The following is a 23,458-nucleotide window of genomic DNA, read 5'->3' on the forward strand; positions in this document are numbered from 1 at the left end:
GTACTGGAGAGGAGGAAATGGGGACCCTTGGGGCTCCACGATCCCTCCCTAAGCTAATTGGTGTATTCCAGGCTAGTGAGAGACCCTGCTGACAAGAGGTGGATGGTACCCATGGGATGACACCTGGTCTCCACACATGTGCACATGCAAGCACAGACGTTCAAAAGAGCTAGTGGGGCTGGGCGTGGTGGCGCACGCCTTTAATCCCAGCACTCGGGAGGCAGAGGTAGGAGGATCACCGTGAGTTTGAGTCCACCCTGATACTACATAGTGAATTCCAGGTTAGACTAAGCTAGAGTGAGACCCTACCTCAAAAAACAAACAACAACAACAAAAAAAAAAAAACAGTTAGTGGGTCTACCAAAGATCATCAGTTGCAGCGAACATTGTCACAGGCAAGCAGTCCTCATGGGCTTGCAGATAGAAACATTATTGAGGAAGAGTTCTTCCTCAAAATTCTGTGTGCATATGAATGTTTATAAAGGAAAGCCCGACCAGGCTGACCCACCCAGCTCAGCTCTGAAAGCTGTGCCAGCTCCAGTACTCATTTGCGGGGTCCCTGAGGCTGTCACTGGGCCTGTGTCCCAGCACAGCTTCTCCAAATTCCCAATCCTCTTTCTTCTTACTCCCTTCCACAGGTGTTGAGCCCAGGGACTCTCCTTAATCAACAGTTTTCATGCTCTGTCTTGTCTTAGTCTGCTGCTTCACCAAGAATCTAATCTGTTCCTAAACTCAGGAACAAGGGCTCAAGTCCAGGGCTGGAGAGATGGCTCAGTGGTTAAGGCACTTGCCTGCAAAGCCTGACAGCCCTGGTTCGATTCCTCAGTACCCATGTAAAGCCAGATACGCAAAGTGATGAATGCATCTGGAGCTTGTTTGCAGTGGCTAGAGGCCCTGGCACATCCTTTCTCTCTCTCTCTGTCTCTCTGTGCTTGTCAGCAAATCAATGAAAGACTGATTGAGAGGGGGATGGGATATGATGGTGAGTGGGGTTTCAATGGGGAAAGTGGGAGAAGGGAAGGAACTACCATGGGATATTGTTTACAATCATGGAAGCTGTCAATAAAAAACTAAAAATAAATAAATTAAGGTATTAAAAACAGCTGGGCGTGGTGACACACGCCTTTAATCCCAGCACTCAGAAGGCAGAGGTAGGAGGATCGCAATGAGTTCAAGGCCACCCTGAGACTCCATAGTGAATTTCAGGTCAGCCTGGGCTAGAGTGAAACCCTACCTCAAAAATCAAAAAAAAAAAAAAATTATTTATTTGAGAGAGTGGTAGACACAGAAAGAAATAGAGAATAGGCATGCTAGGGCCTCTAGCCACTGCAGACAAACTCCAAATGCATGTGCCACTTTGTGCATCTGGCTTATATGGGTCCTGGGGAATTGAGCCTGGGTCCTTTGACTTTGCAGGCAAACGCCTTAACCACTAAGCCATCTCTGCAGCCCTTTTTCTTTTCTTTTTTTTTGAGGTAGGATTTCACTCGAGCCCAGGCTAACCTGGAATTCTTTAAGTAGTCTCAGGGTGGCCTTGAACTTCCAAGTGCTGTGACTAAAGATGTGTGCAACCACATCTCGCTTTTTTTTTTTAATAATTATTTATTTATTTATTTGTTTATTTATTTATTTATTTGAGAGCGACAGACACAGAGAGAAAGACAGGTAGAGGGAGAGGGAGAGAATGGGCACGCCAGGGCTTCCAGCCTCTGCAAACGAACTCCAGACGCGTGCGCCCCCTTGTGCATCTGGCTAACGTGGGACCTTGGGAACCGAGCCTCGAACCGGGGTCCTTAGGCTTCACAGGCAAGCGCTTAACCGCTACACCATCTCTCCAGCCCTTTTTTTTTTTTTGATGAGGTAGGGTCTCGCTATGGTCCATGGTGACCTGGAATTTACTATGTAGTCTCAAGCTAGCCTCAAATTTCCAGCAGTCTTCCTATCTTTGCCTTCTATGCTGCTGGGATTAAAGGTGTGTGCCACCATGCCCACTTCAAAATGCTTTTTGACTTGGACTGTTTTGTGATTTATTGCGGAGGACTGGCGACTCTTCAGGACCATTTGATGGAATTTAGGGTATCCTGCAGGATGTGAAGAATAATAAGCAGGGCAGCAATGTGTGCTTCAGAGATGCCAACAGCAGAGCTATCTTCATGTTGGCTAACTTAAATCCTTCTCTCGGGAGCTTCTCCCAGCAAGTTACGCGGTTTTTTTCTTCTCCCTTCAGGTGCCTCGGAGAACAGCAGGCAGCTGCACATGGGGGGAAGAGCTCTGCCCAGCCAGCAGACAGCAGCAGTGTTGCTATGACTCCCACCTACGTGGACAGCCCACGAAAGGTAAAAGTGGCACTCACTCCCTCAGGGGCGCTGCTTGTGCTTTCAGGAACCCAGTGTGCAAGGACAAGGAAGAGAGAGTGAGAGAGCCATGTAAATCCGGGATAGGATGTCCTGAAGGGTGGATAAATTCTACTTCCAACCCTCTTAAATTCTGCTATTCTGAAAGGAACTTTCTTGTTCACAGTGGTAAGCTGATTTCCGTGTAAGCACACCATATGAAACAGTCAAGCTCAGCAGTATTGGTCCAGGCCCATGATCTGCCTTGAGCCCTGAAATTGGCCATCTGCCTTTCCTTCAATGTCACTGTTCACTTTCCCAGAGCCAAGCCGGGAGCCCCCCTCTTTTTTTTTGTTGTTGTTGTTCATTTTTTAAATTTATTTCTTTGAGAGCAACAGAGAGAGAAAGAGGCGGATAGAGAGAGAGAGAGAGAATGGATGCAACAGGGCCTCCAGCCACTGCAAACGAACTCCAGATGCATGTGCCCCCTTGTGCATTTTGCTAACGTGGATCCTGGGGAATTGGGCCTCGAACTCGGGTCCTTAGGCTTCACAGGCAAGTGCTTAACCGCTAAACCATCTTCTAGCCCAGCCCCACTCTTTTGATAATGGCATTCCTATGAGAAAAACCATCATACAGGAGTATCCTTGGGTAGGAAAAATGAAAATAAACTCTGAGACTTTAGTCCTTTATAAGGCATAGCCAGTAGACTAAAGTGTAGAACACCAGAGGTCGGGCATTTGTGTCTTTTGAGACCAGTAGGCCTGCTTCCGTTGGCTTCTCTGGGGAAGTCAGACTGATCATTCTGCTGTGGTAGGCTGTGCTGACTCCATTCTCTACCTAGTTTCTGGAAGATTAAAGAGATTGAGGACGTGTATTTTACTTTTCGTAATTGTGACCAAGTTTTATATCTAAACTTGCACTGGCTCATTTTATTCATATGTCATAAAAGTTTGCCATGAAGCCAGGTGTAGTGGCACACAGCACTCAGGAGGTAGAGGTAGGAAGATTGCTGTGAGTTCGAGGTCAACCTGAGACTACAGAGTGAATTCCAGGTCAGCCTGGGCTAGTGTGAAACCTACTTTGAAAAGCCAAAAAAGAAGTTTTCCATGTCATTAAACATCTTTCAAAAGAATTTTTAAGATATATTTTATATATTTATTTAAGAGAGGGAGAGAAAGAATGGATGCACCTGGGCCTCCAGCCACTGCAAATGAACTCCAGATGCATGCGCCACCTTGTGCATTTGGCTTACGTGGGTACTGGGGAATCAAACTGTCGTTCTTTGTCTTTGCAGGCAAATGCCTTAACTGCTAAGCCATCTTCTCCAGCCCTCAAAAGAATAATAATAATAAAAAAAAATCTAGTTCATTGGCTTTAGGGATTCAATCCAGGACCTTATGCATGCTAGGCAAGTGCTATACCACTGAGCTAACTCTCTGACCCCCAAAGCATGATTCTAAAAAGTAGCTATGGGCTTAGAGGTATAGCTGAAAGTTGGAGTGTGTACTTAACATGGTAAAGGCCTTCAATTTTAATCCTCAATACCATACACAAAAGCAGAAAAATGTAAAATTTTATCATATGGATATGCTGTCATGTAGAGCTTGTTAAAAATGTAGCTGTTTTTTGGAAGCTCCCAATTGAATGTAAAGAAAGAGTAAAATCCTAGGGTATTGTACTTCAAAAAAAATATAGATGTTCTCTTTTTTTTTTTTTTCTTTATTTTATTTTTTCAGTGGTAGGGTTTCACTCTAGCTCAGGCTGACCTAGAATTCACTATGTAGTCTCAGGGTGGCCTTGAACTCATGGCGATCCTCCTACCTCTGCCTCCCGAGTGCTGGGATGAAAGGCGTGCACCACCACGCCTGGCCACTGTTTTCTCATTTTTAAAATTAATCTGGCACTTATTCTATAAAGTCTAATCTATAGTATATCACAGTTACAAATGATGTTAAATGAAGTTCCTTTTAATAATTATTTGAGCCTGGCATGGTGGTGCACGCCTTTCATCCCAGCACTCGGGAGGCAAAGCTAGGAGGAGCGCCGTGAGTTCAGGGTCACCCTGAGACTACAGAGTGAGTTCCAGGTCAAGCCAGGCAGGATGACAAGGCGTCGGTGCAGCTTTTACCCTGCCGTCTCCTCCATGCTGCTCTGGGGCCCTCCCTCTTTCTTTCCATGGGTCTGAAAGAATTTCAGAGCTATGTGCAGAAAGCAAAAGCACCCAAGCCAGGCTGCCAGGAGATGAGAGGGGCTTGGGCACACCCTGTGCCCCAGATGCTTTCTCCACGGAGGTGGGGTGTTCTGTTCCATAAGGTGTGCGGCCCTGCTCATGCTTTGCCTGTGTGAATCTGGGTGAATCCTGCTTCTTATTCTCTCCCCCTTTCCCTCATGTGTCCTTGTTCCTCTCCTTCCTCTTCGTGTCTTATTTATTTATTTTTTTTGATCCCCTCTCCTCCCTGTGGCTTCCCACGGGTACTCAATCCATTTCTTCACTGCCTTGCACCTGCTGCCACTGCTGCTGCTGCCGCTGCCTCCTCTGACATCAGGACGGGGCCTTCTTTATGGAGTTCGTGCGCAGCCCGCGCACAGCATCATCTGCCTTCCACCCTCAGGTCAGTCCAACTCTCAGGCTCTGCGGCCGTGCATGCTCATCTCGTTGGTGGAAGCCACAGGCTGGCCTTCTGTTCACCTCTGGGTAGATGGGCTTGGGCTGAATCTGAGTTGGAGGGGCAGGTGAAATTGAATTTAGCCGTTGAGGTGGGTTTTCCCTCTGATGGTGTTTACAGCAGCAAAGGGGAATGGATACGATGCATGGGTAGTTTTTGAAGAGTCACACCAGTGTTGAGTGGAGTTTCTCGTTGCTGCCTGTTTGTTTCACATGGTGGACCTGATTCTCATTGCAGCCACATTGGAGCATCTTCCTTTTAAGTTTTGTAAACAACATAAAATGTGGATATTTAAGGACTGAATACTTAACTTTTCTCCTCCCTGTACAGCTAGGTCAATTTATAACTCTGGCAGGAAGTGGTGAAAAAACAATCCACATTTATAAATAGACTTACGCTAGGTCATAGGCTAATGGCGTGTGGCCCTGGGCAGTTGGCCCGCTTTGTGTTTCACTTAACTCGTCTAATGAAAGGCTTGACTGATCTCCAAGGGACTTCCACACCTTAAAATTCATCACTTATTACATTGCCAAGCACATATGTTATCTCATTTCACCTCACAACCTGTAAGTAAAAACTTTATCCATGTTCTAAAGAAATTGACACATAAAGAACTTGAATCACCCTGTCCAGAGTAGGGTTGGGGTTAAATCCAGGGCCACAGATTTGACTCAAGACCCGCTCTGTAATTAGCATTAGTGATTACTGTTTTGACTTGTCCTTGGTAAAGATAAACAGGGCTTCCTGCCCTTCATGGAGGCCTCTAAGCAAACTGCTTTTAAAAGGTCAGAAAGAAGCCAGGTGTGGTGGGGCATGCCTTTAGTCCCAGCCCTGGGGAGGCAGAGGTGGGAGGAGCATCGTGAGTTCAAGGCCACCCTGAGATGACATAGTGAATTCCGGGTCAGCCTGGCTACAGTGAGACCCTACTCAAAAAACCAAAAAGAAAAAAGAAAAAAAAAAAAGGTCTGAAAGAGTGAGTGAGGTTTATGTAGGGTGGGGCAGGCTAAGGGGGCTCAAGAGCAAAAGTTAAAGGAGTCCTTACGTGGTGGAAGTCAGGACACCAGCATTTGTTGAGTTCCCACTCCGTCAGTGCTTCGTACAACCTATGAAGTGTGGGGATTATGCCACGTTTCCCAGGTGAGAGAACGTCGGCCAGTCAAAGGCTGAGTCTCTATACCGTCCTCCCCACAGTGCTTGGAGGGCAGGAGCTTCGTTAACATTGTAGTGCTGCTTGTATTTATTTCACCTTCAGTGGGTGTGCGCTTTCTGTGCGCTCGTGTGTGCGTGCAGGAGCTTGCGTGCCATGGCACGTGTGTGGAAGCCAGAGGACAGCTCCAGATGTCTTTGCCTTCCATCTTGTCTGAGGCAGGGTTTCTCGTTGTTCATTCCTGTGTTTGCCAGACTGCTGGCCAGTGAGCTTCTGGGAGTCTCCTGTCTCTGCCTCCCGTCCTCCCATGGGCGTGCTGGGACGGCAGAAGTCTCTGCCTCCTGTCCTCCCATGGGCATGCTGGGACGGCAGAAGTCTGCCATAGCTTCTTGCTTGTTCTGGGCGGTGCGGGGTCTGAGTCAGTACTCACCTTTGCATGGCGAGGGCTTTATTCGCTGAGCACTCGCCCAGCCCCAGAGTGTTGCTGTTCTTAGACCAGAAGTTGCTTCTCCTGTTTGAGGTCTTCAGGTGGTGGCACTTGCCTCTTACCCGGGAGCTGTGGCCCTGTGCAAGTCCCCCAGAACCCGAGTTATAAGCCACGTTCTCAGCTTTAGGTGAGATAAAAAAAAAGAGTCAACAAACTTGGGAGTTCCATTTAACAATCACTATAATTCACTTATGTGATTGAACTTAACTATAAAACCAAGGCCCATGAATTTCTACAATTAAGAACAGCATCACTTGGGAGGCAGAGGTAGGAGAATTACCATGAGTGTAAGGCCACCCTGAGACTACATAGTGAATTCCAGGTCAGCCTGGACTAGAGTGAAACTACTTCAAAAAACCAAAAAGAGTCCCAGCTATAGCACTCCTAGGCATATATCCAAAGGACTCATCTCATTTCCTTAGAAGTATGTGCTCAACCATGTTTATTGCTGCTCAATCTATAATAGCCGGGAAATGGAACCAGCCTAGTTGTCCCTCAACTGATGAGTGGATAATGAAGATGTTGCACATTTATACAATGGAGTTCTACTCAGCGGTAAAGAAAAATGAAGTTATGAAATTTGCAGAAAAATGGATGGACCTGGAAAGTATTATACTAAGTGAGGTAACCCAGGCCCAGAAAGCCAAGCGCCACATGTTCTCCCTCATATGTGGATCCTAGCTACAGATGATTGGGCTTCTGCGTGAGAAGGAAAATACTTAGTAGCAGAGGCCAGTAAGTTAAAAAGGAGACATAAAGGGTAGAGAAAGGAAGGGAGGAGGGTACTTAATAGGTTGATATTGTATATATGTAATTACAATGATTGTAATGGGGAGGTAATATGATGGAGAATGGAATTTCAAAGGGGAAAGTGTGGGAGTGGGGAGGGAGGGAATTACCATGGGATATATTTTATAATCATGGAAAATGTTAATAAAAACTTAAAAAAAAAAAAAGAAGAGGAGGAGGAAGAGCAAATAAGGGGCTTGAGTGGCTTAGCAGATAAGGCTTTTGCCTGTGAAGCTTAAGAATCCAGGTTCTACTCCCCAGGACCCATGTAAGCCAGATGGAGTTTGTTTGCAGTGGCTGGAGGCCCTAGTGTGCCCATTCTCTCTATATATCTGCTTTTCTCCCCCCACCTCTCTCTCAAATAAATTAATTAAAAAATAAATAAATAGGGTTAGAAAGATGGCTTAGCAGTTAAGGAGCTTGCTGGTAAAGTCAAAGGACCCAGGTTCAGTTCCCTAGTACCCATGTAAAGCCATATGCATAAGGTAGCACATGTGTCTGGAGTCCCTTTACAATGGCTAGAGGCGCTGGCATGCCCATTCTCCCTCTCTCTGAAATAAATAAATTATATGTGTGTGTGTGTGTGTGTGTGTGTGTATGTATATATATATTTTTTTCAAGGTAGGGTCTCACTCTAGCCCAAGCTGACCTAGAATTCACTATGTAGTCTCAAGGTGGCCCCTGAACTCACGGTATTCCTCCTACCTCTGCCTCTGGAGTGCTGGGATTAAAGGTGTGCGTTTATCACGAATGTAAGTAAGACTTTGGGGAGCACAGGAAGCACTTGGTAATGAAGCTTTGCTCAGAAGGCATCTTCATGGTGTATTCTGTCCGTGACTTGGAGCCTGCAGAGACATGGTGCTTAAGCCTGGCACATGAGACCTGAGTCAGCGTTAGGGTCTCTTTCCCTCGGTATAAAGGCTCAACGTCTTATGTTTTTCAAGGTCCTGTGTGGTTGAGGCTGTACTTCCTCTCCAGCCTCATCCTCATCTTCCTGACACTTAAACCTGGGCACCAGGTTTCCTCCTGCTGCCAGCACTCTGGCCTGCGTTGTCCCCTGACCATGCCTGATTTAGGTCTACTCATCCAGTCAGATACGGAGTCCTGGGCTTGCATAGCTATGTGGCTTCTCTTTTTCAGCTCTCATAGGCCCACTTAGCCTTTCCGTGGGCCTTAGCTCCCAGAGCGTGCTGGCTGGGTGTGTTTTGTGCATTGTTGATGCTTTAGCACCTCGCATGGCCTCCGGCATATAGGTGCTCAGCAAACAGACAAGGAAACAAACAGGAAAACAGACTCAAAAGCAGTCGGGCCTGGCGAGGTGGAATATTGGGTAAAAGTGCTGGCTGTGTGCAGCTGCAGGCGTGACAACCTGATTTTGGGTCACCAGAACCCAGGGAAAGCCCAGTGGTGTAGTGGGAGTGTCTGTTATCGCAGGGTTCCTGCAGCAAGGTGGGAGGTGGAGCCAGCATCCGCGGAAGGTCACAGGCAGCTCGCCCCACGTTCGCAGCGGTGAGCAGCAGGCCTCAAACAAGGTAGAAGGCAAGGACTGACCCAAGGCTGAACTGGGACGACATACACGTGCCGTGGCGCAACCATGCTCACATGAACACGCGTGCAGCGCATATAGTGCACACCCAGATGCATGTACGCGCGCGCGTGCACACACACACAGACACGAGCATTGGGATCCTTACTTTCTCTCACTGATAATTTGCACTACATCTAGTTTTTTGTTTACTTGTTTATTTATTTGCAAGCAGAGAGTGACAGAAGGGACACAGAAAGGGAGAGAGAGAATATGGGTGCTTCATGGCTTCCACTCACTGCGAATGAACTCCCGATGGATGCGCCACTTTGTGCATCTGGTTTCACATGGGTACTGGGGAATCAAACCCAGGTCATTTGGCTTTCCAGGCAAGCGCCTTAACCACTGAGACATCTCTTCAGCCCCTAAACTTAGATTGAATATGTAGAAGGCATATCTGGAGAAGACTCATAGGCTTAGATAATTTCCCCAGAGATGCTGAGGTCTACGGAATGCACTTTGATGCCACATCTGTCAGGGCATGGTGGTACATGCCTATAATTCCCAGCTCTTAGAAAAGCTGAGATGGGAAAATTGCTAGAGCCAGGTAGTTCAGACTAGCGTGGACAAACATATATGAGCTCCCATTTCAAACAAAACCAATGAAAAAAACACAAGAAAAACCATAGACTTTTTGCCCTTTATTCTTTTTTTCCCCCTTTAAAGACATGAAATGAATGAATAAAAGGTTAATTTCTCTAAGTGCTCAGCCCCTTCCAAGGACCGCCAGTCACTTACTAACTAACTTTGTCTCCACCATCACCAGGCTCTTACCCTGCAAGGTTTCTGCCAGGACCAGGTAGTTCACCTGAAGGATCCCCACTCTAGTCTAATCTAGTCATACACTCATAATCCAGGCATGGTGGCACACACTTTTAATCCCAGCACTTAGAAGGCAGAGGTAGGAGGATCACTGTGAGTTCAAGGCCAGCCTGGGACACAGAGTAAATTGTAGATCAGCCTGGGCTACTGTGAGACCCTACCTCAAAAATAAAATAGTTGGGCATTGTGGTGCACGCCTTTAATCCAGCACTTGGGAGGCAGAGGTAGGAGGATCGCCATGAGTTTGAGACCACCCTGAGACTACATAGTGAATTCCAGGTCAACCTGGGCTAGAGTGAAATCCTACCTTGAAAAACCAAAAATAAATAAATAAGTAAAATGCATTCAACATTTCTATGTTTTGTATATATATTTTTGTTGTTGTTGTTGAGGTAGGGTCTCATCCTAGTCCAGGCTGACCTGGAATTTACTATGCAATCTCGGGTGTGTGTGTGTGTGTGTGTGTGTGTGTGTGTGTGTGTTAGTTAATAAAACTGGGCATGATGACTTATCATATACATTTAATCCGAGAACTCAGTAGGCTGAGGTAGGAGGATGACTGTGAGTTCAAGGCCACTTTGAGCTACAAAATGAGTTCCTGGTCAGCTTGGGCTAGAATTTGAGACCCTGCCTCATAAAACAAATGCCTGTTGAATTAATAGATCAGGGCAGCTTATTTACTGATCCTTGCTGGTTATTCTTGGATTCGGGTACTACTTTTCACTCCTATATTTATAGGCATCTGTGGACCAAACATTTGCTCCGGTGTTGGATGGTACCAGCTTAGGGGTAAGCACAAGCCAGTCGATGGATAGAGGCAGCAGCCAGAACTTTGGGAACTCCCAGAACATAGGAGAACAAGCCTTGCCCTCTGCAAACTCCAGTGACAGCAGGTGAGATAACAAAATGGCCAAACTCATGCTCCTGCAAGGTGGGGAGATTTCAGTCACAAGGGTGCGGCAGCCAGGAGTCCAAAGCTCTGGGCCAAGTTCTGACTGCCACAGATCTTGAGTGGGACCATGGGCAAGTCAGTCCTTTTCCACACCTATACAGTGGAGCTAAAGATCTCAGCTCGGCCTTCCTCACAGACTCAGTCAAGTTTCTCTTAGACACATAGGAAAGTGTCAGGCACATGCTAAAGTATAAGACATCACAAAAGGACTCAGTTGATCTCTCTTGGTCACAGCAGTGCCTATGGCATGGTGCCTGACATAAAATAGCATGCAATCAGTAAGCAAATGGAGTAAGAATGGGTCACTCACTGAGGCTAAATGAAGCTGACATTGGAGGAATGCTATTAGTTTGAGGCCAGCCTAGGCTACAGAGTGAGTTCCAGATCAGCCTGGACTGGAGTGAGACCCTGCTTCAAAAAAAAAAAAGCATGGGGGCTGGAGACATGGCTTAGCGGTTAAGGCATATGCCTGCGAAGCCTAAGGACACAGATTCAATTCTCCAGGACCCATGTAAGCCAGATTCACATGGTGACACATGTGTCTGTAGTTTGTTTGCAGTGGCTGGAGGCCCTGCCATGCCCATTCTGTCTCTGTCTCACTGTCTCTCTCTCTCTCTTTCTCTCTTTCTTTCTCTCTAATAAATAAATGAAAATAAATCTTTTAAAAAAACAAAAGCACAGTTGGGGCTGGAGAGATGGCTTAGCGGTTAAGGTGCTTTCCTGTGAAGCCTAAGGACCTAGGTTCAACTCCTCAGAACCCATGTAAGCCAGATGCACAAGGTGACACACTGTATCTGGAGTTCAGTTGCAGTGGCCAGAGGCCCTGGTGTGCCAATTCATTCTCCCTCTTCTCTCTCTCTTACAAAAAAATAAAAAAATAGGGCTGGGGCTGGATGTTTAGTGTTTAAGGCTTTTGCCTGCAAAGCCAAAGGACCTGGGTTTGATTCCCCAGTACCCACATAAGCCAGATATACAAGGTGGCACATGCATCTGGAGTTCATTTGCAGTGGCTGAAGGCCCTGGTGTGCCCATTCTCTCTCTCTCTCTCTCCTTCTGTCTCCCTGCCTCTTTCCTTCTCTTGCTCTCTCAAATAAATAAGATTAGAAAAACAAAAGTGGGAAGCCAGGTGTGGTGGCACACGCCTTTAATCCCAGCACTCGGGAGGCAGAGGTAGGAGGATCACTGTGAGTTTGAGGCCATCCTGAGACTACATAGTGAATTCCAGGTCAGCCTGGGCTAGAGTGAGACCCTACCTCAAAAAACAAAACAAAACAAATAATAAAACAAAAATAAAAATATTTTTAAAAATTTTAATCAGGAGCTAGAGATATAGCTCATTTTGGTAATGTGCTTGCAGAACATGCATGAAGACTTGGGTCTAGCTCAAGCACTTCATAAACTAGATGGGATGGTATCCCAGTACTGGTCCTTGGCTAATAAGTAAGTTTGAGGCTAGCCTGGGATACATGATATCTTGTATCAAAAAATAAAGATTAAGCCCACAAAAATTGTATATGTTTATGGAATAATAAGTCCTGTTTTGTTTTGTTGAGGTAGGGTCTCGCCCAGGGTGACCTGGAATCCACTATATAGTCTCAGGGTGGCCTTGAACTCACAGTGATCTCCAATCTCTGTCTCCTGGGTGCTGGGATTAAAGGTGTGCACCACCATGCCTGGCAACCCTGGCTTTTAATATCACTGTCAGTTTTGAGAAACTTCTATTTTATTTCCCTCCTGTCTCTTTCCTGGTTTGGTTTGTTTTTGTTTTTGCTTTTTTTTCATTTTTTCATTTTTGGTTTTCTGAGGTAGGGTCTTGCTCTATCCCAGGCTGACCTGGAATTCACTATGTAGTCTCAGGGTGGCCTCGAACTCATGGTGATCCTCCTGCCTCTGCCTCCCAAATGCTGGGATTAAAGGCGTTCACCACCATGCCCAGCTTTAAAAGCTTTTTCTAACCCTGAGATTCTGGTTTTTATTTTTTGGTAACGTGCTAAGTATCAGTCCAGTACCTCATGAACGAAAGGCTCATGCTCTGCCACTGAGCTACATGCCCAGCCCAACCTTGAGAGTCTGAAATGCTGCAGCAAGCCCGTGGCCCTCTAAATCAGCAGACAAAAGAATGTGAGATGGAGGCGAGGGAGAAGTTTAAGGGGCTTCTGCTTTCGTCCCAGAACTGGCTCAGTTTAGTGTTGTGGGTGGCCACCTCCTGCTTGAATGCTAAGCTTTTTTCCCCCCCCTTGGAGATTGCTTTCCTGACTCTCTCCCTCCCCCCTCTCCAAGACTAGTCTTATATGTAGCTCAGGTTAGCCTCAACTCACAGTCCTTCAGAGTGCTGAGATCATAGGCGTGCTGGCCTACCATACCTGGCTTAAGCATGTTTTAAAGTACTTTTATACCTTCAAGAAGAAAAAAAAAAAAAAAACATGCATAGGAGAAAGATGGCAACTTGGAATGTGTCTGGCCTGAGTTCACCCCTTTAATCACAGCACCCAGGAGGCTGAGGTAGGAAGATCTCTGTGAGTTCAAGGGCAGCCTAGGACTACAGAGTGAATTCCAGGTCAGCCCAGCCTGGGCAAGAGTGAGACCCTACCTCAAAATCCCCACACACACACCCCCAAAAAAGAAGGCAAAACAAATCCATATAGACTTTGGTGCTCCCTGACTCTTCCCCCTTCACCAATCCCAGTTTTAGAAGGTTGAAGGTACTGTAATGTTGAGTATTGCTCACCGTCCTGGGATCTGTGTGTCAGTGCTATGATTCACTTTTCTCAGTTTTCCAGGCATCAGCCCCACAATTACCCTGGAACAGGAATGGCGTCATTCCTGGTTTTCAGATGACAAAACGAAGGCCAAGAAGATCCAAGGCTGCTAGGGCTAGGTAGTGAAGATTGCAGGATTCCTCTCCCCAATGCACTGACTTCATATGAATACCCAGCACTCCTGGGGTTGGTCCAAGTTGAGTCAGTGACACTTGAGGGGCCACTGGGGCAACAATCAGGGCAGTCTAAGGAGAGTTCTTAGAAGCAGTTGGACCCGAAATATAATACTAAAATGGGAAATGCTTATTAAGGGCAGGTGTGTTTAGGCCCCAAACCTTTGTGTTTGTTTAACATGTACACATGCTTTGGATAGAGGAAAACCCTGTGCGATAGCCTGCTTGGACACCTTTAGTGTCGATATTGCTCTTGTTTCTGTCTCCATAAGAAGTGGACATTAAGCCGGGCGTGCTGGCACACGCCTTTAATCCTAGAACTCGGGAGGCAGAGGTAGAAGGATTGCTGAGAGTTCAAGGCCACCCTGAGACTACATAGTGAATTCCAGGTCAGCCTGAGCTGGAGTGAGACCTTACCTCGAGAAATCAAAAAATAAAAATAAAAAAGAAGTGGACATTATGTGGGCTGGGGTTGTAATTTAGAGGAAGAGTACCTGTTTAGCACACATGAGGCTTTGGGCTTGATCTCCACATGCCCCCTCCCCACATAAAACATTTTATTTATTTGAGAAAAGAGAGAGAGAGAGAGGCAAATAGAATGGGTGTGCCAGGGTCTCCAGCCACTGCAAACAAACCCCAGACACTTGTGTCCCCTTGTGCATCTGCCTTAACGTGGGTCCTGGGCTTTTGATCCTGGATCCTTGGGCTTTACAGCTAAGCGTCTTTACCATTAAACCATTTCTCCAGCCCTAAAACAGATTATACATTTGTGTTTTCAAGCACGTGTGTGCTGAGTTGCCTTTGACACTGTGTTACAGCTCTCAGCAGCAGGTGGCAAGCTCATTGGCGTCATCCTCTACCTTGGAGGAGATTCTGGATGCAATGAAACACCCCTCGTAAGTGACCCATCACATTCGTGGTGTGGGGCGGGAGGGTCGTGAAGGCCTTTGCCATGGTGGTATGCTTGGGCAGAATTACTCCTTACCGCCCACTGTGCTCTCTAGCTGGAAGACTGTGCCCAACTAACTTGAACCCTCTGAACCTCTGCTTCCTTGTTTGTCCATTGGGATTTTGGGTGGTTTTTTTTTTTTTTTTTTAACCATGAAATTTTTTTAAAAGCACTTAAGCACATGGTGAATAAACAATTAAGTTCTTATGTGAAGTACCTTAGCTGGCCTGGAATTCACTATGTATTCTTATGATGGCCTCCAACTCATGGCAATCCTCCTACCTCTGCCTCCCGAGTGCTGGGATTTAAGGCTTTTCATAACACCTTCTTGTATTTTGTCATGGGGATGCCTCTTGGTATAGGAATTGCATAGAGAAGGCTCTCTAGGGGTCCTCAGTTCAGTCCGTAAACGCTTTTGTGGGAGTGCCTTCTTTCTCACCTTTTCTTTCTGCGTATTATCGCTGGCCTCACGCATCCTGCTGCCTGCATTGGAACCCAGGACAGGAGTCCAGCTGCTCTCTGAACAGAAAGGCCTCTCACCATGCTGCTTCATCAGTGCTGAGGTAGTGCACTGGCTCATGAACCACGTGGAAGGGGTGCAGACGCAGGCAATGGCCATCGACATCATGCAGGTGAGCCAGCATGGCAGGGCTGCAGAGCCATCTACTCAGATCCCATTAAAGCGGGTTTGGTCTTGGAAGCAGTCACCTTTTCCAGTGATGAGATTTGCAGATTGGTGTGAGAATCTGGTTTTTGTTGTTGTTATTGTTGTTTTTAAATAAGTGTGAGGCATCGGGAACTGATGAGATACACTTTAGAGCCAGCTATAGCAATTCATGCTTATAATCCCACATGGGAGGCTGAGGTAGTTGGATCACTGTGTCAGCCTGGGCTATATAGCCTACCTCGTACAAAAAAAGAATATAATAAGCAATTCCCTGGAGACTTGGACTCTGACAGACTTAACGAAGCAAATGCACCTTAACTGCTAAGCAATCTCATTAGCCTCATTCTCTTTAATCTCTTACAGTCATTTAAAATTCTTTGCTTAGGATTTCTTCTGTTTCATTCTCATTGAAGGCCATTACTATAAGATCGGTAATTTATTTATTTATTTTGGGGGAGAGGGGAGTTCAAGGTAGGGTCTCCTAGCCCAGGTTGACTTGGAATTCACTGTGTAGTTTCAGGGTGGCCTTGAACTCACGGCAATCATCCTCCCTGTGCCTCCCAAGTACTGGGATTAAAGATGTGAGCTACCATGCCAGGCTCAGGATCATTAATTTTTTAAATATTTATTTATTTATTTTTATTCATTTATTTGACAGCAACAGACAGAGAAAGAGGCAGATAGAGAGAATGGGCACACCAGGGCTTCTAGCCACTGCAAATGAACTCCTGACGCTTGCACCCACTTGTGCATCTGGCTAACATGGGTCCTGGGGAATTGAGCCTCTAACCAGGGTCCTTAGGCTACACAGGCAAACTCTTAACTGCTAAGCCATCTCTCCAGCCCAAGGGATCAGTAATTAAAAAAAAAAATTATTTATTTATTTGAGAGTGATAGAGAAAGAGGCAGAGAGAGAGAGAGAGATAATGGGTGCACCAGGGCCTCCAGCCACTGTAAACTAACTCCAGATGCATGTGCCACCTTGTGTAACTGGCTTACATGGGTCCTGGGGAATCAAGCCTTGAGCCAGGGTCCTCAGGCTTCACGGGCAAGCGCTTAACCGCTAAGCCATCTTTCCAGCCCAGGGATCAGTAATTTTTAAGATAGTCATATTGCCTGATTTTTCTGTCTCGTGTTTTTCCCTGGGACTTGTGACACATGCAACATTTTTGTTCTGAATATTTTTGGTGTATGGTTGGTTAAATCTACAGATACAGAAGATAAATATATATATATATATATATATATATATATATATATATATATATATATATATATATATATGGTTTGATACTATCTGTGGGTTTTAGAACTTTTAGGTCCCTCCGTCTTCCTCCTCTCACTCTCTCTTCTCTCTCAGGGTCTCATGTATCCCAGGCTGGCCTCAAATTTGCTCTGTCGCCAAGGATGACACTGACTGGTACTCTTGCTTCTGAGATTACAGGCATGCACCACCACACCTACCTGCCTTTTAGTGCTTTTGGAACATGTCCTTCCTGGGTAAAGAGGGACTTACTGTGTATAGCAAAATGTTAGGTTTACTAAAGTTGAATCGTGATCTTCTGGATTTTCTCTATACTTCTTATATGTTGAAATATTTGATGGTTAGATTTTTAATATTTGATGTTATAATATACACATTTCATGATTTAATTTATACCAAGCACAATATTTAGCGTGTGTAATGGGGAGATGGGTGCTGTGATCTCCTCAACATTCCTTTCTCTCTCCTTTGGCTGCTGTGCACAAGTGAGGGCTGTCCCCAGAGATGTCATTCTGTAGGAACTTCAGGACTTCCTTGTCTCTCCTAGAAAATGCTAGAAGAGCAGCTCATCGCACATGCGTCTGGGGAAGCCTGGCGGACCTTCATCTACGGCTTCTATTTCTACAAGATAGTCATGGATAAAGAGCCCGACCGAGGTCAGAGCCAAGGCATGCGTTTATCATGGGCAGTACATTCACATGCCAGTGCTTCTTGAGTTCCACATGTGACTTTGTGTTGTAAGCAGACAGATCTGTGGACTCCCTTCAGCATTTGTACTTAATTTAACCATAACCACAGTGACAATGGTTTCTATTTATGGATTTATTTGAGATACAGAGAGAGAGAGTAAGAGTGAGTATGGGTGCTCCAGAGCCTCCTGCCACTGCAAATGAACTCCAAATGCATGCACCACTTTATGCATCTGGCTTATATGGGTACTGGGAAATCAAACCCCAGCTGTCAGGCTTTGCAAGCAAGGGTCTTCAATTGCTCAGCCGTCTCTCCAGCCCCTGGAAGTGGCTTCTCATACTACAGTGTGTCCCTGCTGAGGCTAATGTGAGTGGAAGGTGAACCCAAAAGAGGTCAAGGGATATGACCGAATTTTCTGTAGATAATTTTTGATAGTTGGTTTTAAACATAGATACAACTGCACCTCCAGCCAGTGCAAGCGGTTGTGACAAGAATGTGGCAGGCTCTGGTCTGAGCTGTAATACTGTCACTTGTGGGTCTTGGTATCTGGCATCTTTTACTTAGCATGCCCATGGTTTGGAGGACCATCTGGATCCTACATCAGTGAAAAACCAAGCATTAGTGATGAGGGATCCTTCACTTGCCTTTCTTCCCAGTGGCCATGCAGCAGCCCACCTGGCACACGACAGGGGTGGATGACTTTGCCAGCTTCCAGCGCAAGTGGTTCGAGGTGGCCTTCGTGGCAGAAGAGCACTTGCACTCTGAGATCCCTGCCTTCCTGCTGCCCTGGCTGCCCAGCCGGCCAGCCTCCTACGCAAGCAGGCACAGCTCCTTCAGCCGCAGCTTTGGAGGACGGAGCCAGGCAGCTGCACTTTTAGGTAAATGCTTGACCCATTTGGGATCTGGGGATGCACTGGCAGGTGGCTGGGAGAGAGTGTCCTCCAGCCAAGGGGATGGCACCACATGAGCCTGAGTTACGTCCCTGTAACTGTCAGCGCGGACTACTGTGTCTGTTGGCACCGTGGGCTCCAGTGCTGTCTTTCATCTGCTAAGTGGGCCAAACTTCACTATCGCCCCAGTCAACTGACAGTATAGTGTCAAACCTTCATGAGCAGGAAGGAATAGAAAACTAAGACTTTTCCCAAGAAGACTTCAGGATATAGGGGTAGAAGCTGGTATTCACTGGTGAAGATTTAATTCCTGTCAGACTAGAAGCCTGAACATCCTAGGCTGTCCCAAGAGGAAAGAACCTAAAAGATAATCTATTCTGCCCTCTTGTCTTCCCCAGGCGTGCTTACCGGGTCCAGGGTTGTAAACCAGAAAGCTTTTCCCTTCCCATAGTTCCTGTTACTCTAGATAGGGGCCAGTACTTGCTTGTCACGGGGTCATGTAGGAAAGGGAGCCTCTGCTCTGGAAGAATGTCCAGTGACTTAAGACCTGAGGGCCTCACATGTCCTGGGGACACTACAGGCTTGATCTGTGGGTTATTTTCCAGAGCTCCTGAAAACACAGAGGAAAGGAAGAGGCCATAAAAGATAGACTGAACTCTGGTGACATGCCACCTCCTGCCTTGTTTGCTTGTAAAGACACAGCTAATTGCAGTTCTTATTTGGCAGGTAGAGTGACAGCCTTTACGTGCTACCTATTTCCAGAGCCTCAGATCCACTGGGAGCCAGGTGTGGCTGTGCACTCACCTCTCAGCCACATGCACAGTTGCCCAACATTGGTGTGAGAAGTCAGGGCAGAGCCGTGAATGGCACAGCTTCTCCCTCCTCCACTCGGGCAGGTGTGGCTCACCCTTCTCCCCTCCCCTTCCTGGTATCTCTGACTTTCCACGTCCTTGAAGTTAACATGGAATCACATGTCACTGCTCTCCTGGCTGCTCCCCTCCAGCAACCTAAGCCATGTGGAGCACCCACCGGTTCGAGAGCAAAGACCTAGGAGCTTTCAGAGCAGCAGTCTCCAGGCTCTTGCCATTGATGGCGCACAAGAGCGAATAGAAGCAGCCAGTGGAAGGGCGGGGGCCCCCGATGCCAGCAAGTGGAAGGGCAGGGGCCCCAATGCCAGCAGGAAGCAGAACTTACACACCCAATAATAAAGGCAGAGGTAGTAAAACTTGTTATAAATATGTCAAGTTCAGCATCTGCCATTCACTCACAGCACTGAAAAGCTTCTTTAGGGGCTGGAGAAGTGGCTCAGTGGTTAAAGGCACTTGCTTGCAAAGCCTGTCAGCCTGTGGTTCAATTCTCTGGGACCCACGTACAGATGTACAAAGTGGCACATGCATCTGAAGTTCTTTTGCTATGGCAGAGGCCCTGGCGTGGCCATATATTCCCTCTCTCTCTCTAATAAATAAATATTTTTTTAAAAATTTAAAAAAGAACAAGTTTTAGCCCAGTATGGTGGCTGATGCCTATAATCCCAGAATTTGAGAGGCTGAGACAGGAGGATCTCCATGAATTCAAAGATAGCCTTGGGCTACAGTGTGAGACCCATCTCAAAATAAAGAGCCAGGCATGGTGGCACATGACTTTAATCCCAGTACTGGGGAGGCATAGGTAGGAGGATCAATGTGAGTTCAAGGCCAGCCTGGACTAGAGTGAGACTCTACCTCAGAAAAAGAAAAAAAGAATTCTTGTACTGTGAATCTTCTCTGGCAAGTTGTATAAAACCTCAGACAGAGCAGTGTTTCTGAGACTTGGTGCTGTGGACATTTGGGGGCAGATAATTCTTTGTTGCAGGAGGATGTCCTCTGCCTTATCAATGTTTAGCAGCATCCTTGGTCTCTACCCACTAGATATCAGTAGCACCCTGTACTGCTACCCAGTGTGATAAATTGTCTCCTAACGTTGCCACAAAGTCCCCTAGGAAGGCAAAATTGCCTCCAGTTGAGAACCAGTGCCCCGGGGGACCTGAAGGATTCCAGGAAGGAGGTCTAATTGGATCACTCAGGACACCTGGGAAGCTTTGAGGCTCCCTAAGCAGATGTGAGGTCACCATGTAGTAGGAAGGTGTTTTCAGAACCTGGAGATAAGTGAATGGTCAGAGCCAGAACTGAAATGGTAAAAGCAGCATTGTTCTCTAATCCGTCCTGGCCCTGGGCTCCTATTGGCTTTCAGTGTTGCTGTTTCCTGATGCTCTATTCCTGTCTGATGTCAGGATAGTATCAAAAGTGTTGATACCATAATTTCCAGACTATTCATATGTCAGGCGCTGTGCTATACAGAAAATGATGATTTTTATCTTCATCCTCCTGTGACAGGTACTTGCCTGTGGTTTAGAATTCAGAAAACTGGGGCTCAGGTAGGCAAAGCCACTTACTCAAGATTGGTACCCACTGAGTGCAAAGAACTGAAGTTTATTCTCAGGACTACCTGGCACTGAAACCCAAGCTTTAGCTATCCTAACCCTTGGCCTCAGAAAGACAGTAGTCCACACCTGCTAGAGTGCCTCCTTACTTGGCTCTGAACATGTTCTCCCTCTTAGCTTTCCTTTTCCTCCATCTCCTTTGCTGGTTCCCCTTAGCAGCCCAGTCTTTCAGTATTGCCACCACTAGGCTTCAGCCTGGGCCCTCATCTCTTAAATCCTAAAACATCTAATCCAGACCACTGGCTCTCATTACTCTAAGACCTAGTCACTCACAAATGTCCACCCATCACAAGCCATGTCCTCTAGTTCTTTATGCACCTATTTACTTGACATCGTCACTGGGTTGACTAGATAGACACTATTCATGCTGAGCTTTGCTGTCCCTCCACACAGCCTGGGTCTTCGTTAGCCTGCTTCCCTGTCCCTTTTCATTCTGGTCACTTAGGCCAAAAAAACATTTTCCCTCTATACTCCTTTAAAATGTGTGTGTGTGTGTGTTAATTTATTTATTTGAGAGAGGGAGAGAGATAGAGTGGAAGAGGAAGATAGATAATGGGCACACCAGGGCCTTCAGCCACTGCAAACGAACTCCAGATGCATGGGCCACCTTGTGCATCTGGCTTACATGGGTCCTGGGGGATCAGACTTGGGTCCTTAGGCTTCGCAGGAAAGTGCCCTAACCTCTAAGCCATCTCTCTACCCCATGTGCTCCTTTTTCTCTCCAGTTCTACATGTAGTCCAGCACTAACTTCTGGCTTCCTCTTGTCCCCTGAGCCCTGTTCCAAGCCTTCCTCATAATAAGCTTTCCACTCAGGAGCTGGCAGGACTCTTTCAAGTGTAAGCTGCATCTGTTCCTCTGGGCAATGCCGTCTTCTGGCTCCCAGGCAACTGTGAACAAAAGCCAGGGTCCGTCAGTGATGCCTCAGCCCCTGGTGTGGGCCACTCACTGTCCATCCCGTCTTGTCTGTCTCCAGCACTTCTGCTCTTGTAACACTGGCTTCTGTGCATAATTGCCAACATGCCAAGCATGTGCCTGCCTTCAGCCCTTTCCTTGTGCCAGTCCTCCAATGCCCTCAGGTATCCCTCCCTCTTCAAGTCTCTCTGTCAGGTCATGTGTGAGTGAGACTGAGGCTTCCCTGTCCTCCGCTGCACTTCCTGGGTCCCTGACGCCCAGCCTCCAGTTCTCCTTTGCTCTGCCTGATATTGTGTTTGCACAACCTCCATGTTTTTCCACTTCCGCAGGATGTGATCTAGGTGATGAACTTTGCTTTATTCACTGGCTCACCCCACCCTAGCCTAGTACCTGACATAGCTACAGTAAATGTTTGTTGAGTGTATGAAAAAATAGGAATGAATATAATTTGGCAGAATTGGGACATTCAATGTGGAACATTGTACCTAGAGTCAGTACACTTTCCTTTTTAAAAATCCCAGCACTCGGGAGGCAGAGGTAGGAGGATCACCATGAGTTCAAGGCCACCCTGAGTGAATTCCAGGTCAGCCTGGACTAGAGTGAAACCTTACCTTGAAAAACCTAAAAAAAAAAAAAGTTAATGAATTTTGAAGGCTAGAGAGATGACTCAGCAGATAAGGCACTTGCCTGCAGAGCAAAAGGATCCAGATTCAATTCCCTAGGATCCACATAAGCCAGATACACAAAGTAGTATATGCATCTGGAGTTTGATTGCAGTGGCACACCCATCCTCTCTCTTTTTGTATCTGCCTCTTTCTTTCGCTCTCAAAATCTGCTTCTTTCTCTCTCAAATAAATAAAATAAAATATTTTTAAATTAATTTTGTTGGGCATAGTGGCACACACTTTTAATCCTAGCACTTGGGAGGCAGAGGTGGTAGGATTGCGTTGAGTTCAAGACCACCCTGAGACTACATAGTAAATTCCAGGTCAGCCTGGACTAGAGTGAGACCTTACTTTGAAAAATAAACAAACTAATAATAATAATAAATTTTGAGGGCTGGAGAGATGTCTCAGTGGTTAAGGTACTTGCCTGCAAAGTCTAACAACCAAGATTTGATTCCCCAGGACCCACATAAAGCCAGATGTACATGGTGGCACATGCATCTAGAGTTCATTAGCAGTGGCTGGAGGCCCTGGCAAGCCCATTCTCTCTGTCTTCTCTCTATCTCTCTCTACTTGCAAATAAATAATTATATATTTTATTTTTTGTTTTTTTGAGGTAGGGTCTCACTCTAGTCCAGGCTGACCTGGAATTCACTATGGAGTCTCAGGCTGGCCTTGAACTCACAGTGATCCTCCTATCTCTGCCTCTAGAGTGTTGAGATTAAAGGTGTACGCCACCATGCCCGGCTATATTTTAAAAGTTAATTGTGAACTGGGCATAATGTTGTCCCACGCTTTTATTCCCAGCACTCAGGAGACAGAGGTAGGAGGATCACTGTGAGCTCAAGGTCACCCTGAGACTGCATAGTGAATTCCAGGTCAGCCTGGGCTAGAGTGAGTCCCTACCTCAAGAAACAAAACAAAATTAATTTTTATTATCCTTATGTAATATACATGTATATGATGGATTTTGATCATATCCATCCCTATTGCCCTCTCTTATCCTCCTTTCACCACCACTAAACCCCTTCTTCCCATCTAGTCCCCTTCCTCCACACACACACACACACACACACACACACACACAGAGTTTGACTAGGGTTACTTGCCAGAGTTGCTTGCATGAGAATGGGTAGGGACTCATGTACTGAACCATGCATGGGCAACTTAACAGTGGCTACACATTGAAGAACAAGGAGTCAGTTCACTCCAGGAAGTTAACTGG

General features: G+C 46.4%; 1 protein-coding gene across 1 annotated transcript in view; it reads left to right on the top strand.

Moving 5' to 3' along the window:
• Depdc5 (DEP domain containing 5, GATOR1 subcomplex subunit) overlaps positions 1 to 23,458 on the top strand; it is a 126,475-nt gene that overhangs the window by 84,692 nt on the left and 18,325 nt on the right. The window contains exons 32-38 of the mRNA XM_045132446.1: positions 2,228 to 2,336; positions 4,883 to 4,948; positions 10,571 to 10,725; positions 14,535 to 14,612; positions 15,165 to 15,297; positions 17,144 to 17,252; positions 17,943 to 18,164. Of these exons, the coding sequence (XP_044988381.1) occupies positions 2,228 to 2,336; positions 4,883 to 4,948; positions 10,571 to 10,725; positions 14,535 to 14,612; positions 15,165 to 15,297; positions 17,144 to 17,252; positions 17,943 to 18,164 (872 nt within the window). The remainder of the gene's footprint in view (positions 1 to 2,227; positions 2,337 to 4,882; positions 4,949 to 10,570; positions 10,726 to 14,534; positions 14,613 to 15,164; positions 15,298 to 17,143; positions 17,253 to 17,942; positions 18,165 to 23,458) is intronic.

The sequence above is a fragment of the Jaculus jaculus genome, chromosome 13 (genome assembly GCF_020740685.1).
Source record: "Jaculus jaculus isolate mJacJac1 chromosome 13, mJacJac1.mat.Y.cur, whole genome shotgun sequence".
Classification (NCBI taxonomy): domain Eukaryota; kingdom Metazoa; phylum Chordata; class Mammalia; order Rodentia; family Dipodidae; genus Jaculus; species Jaculus jaculus.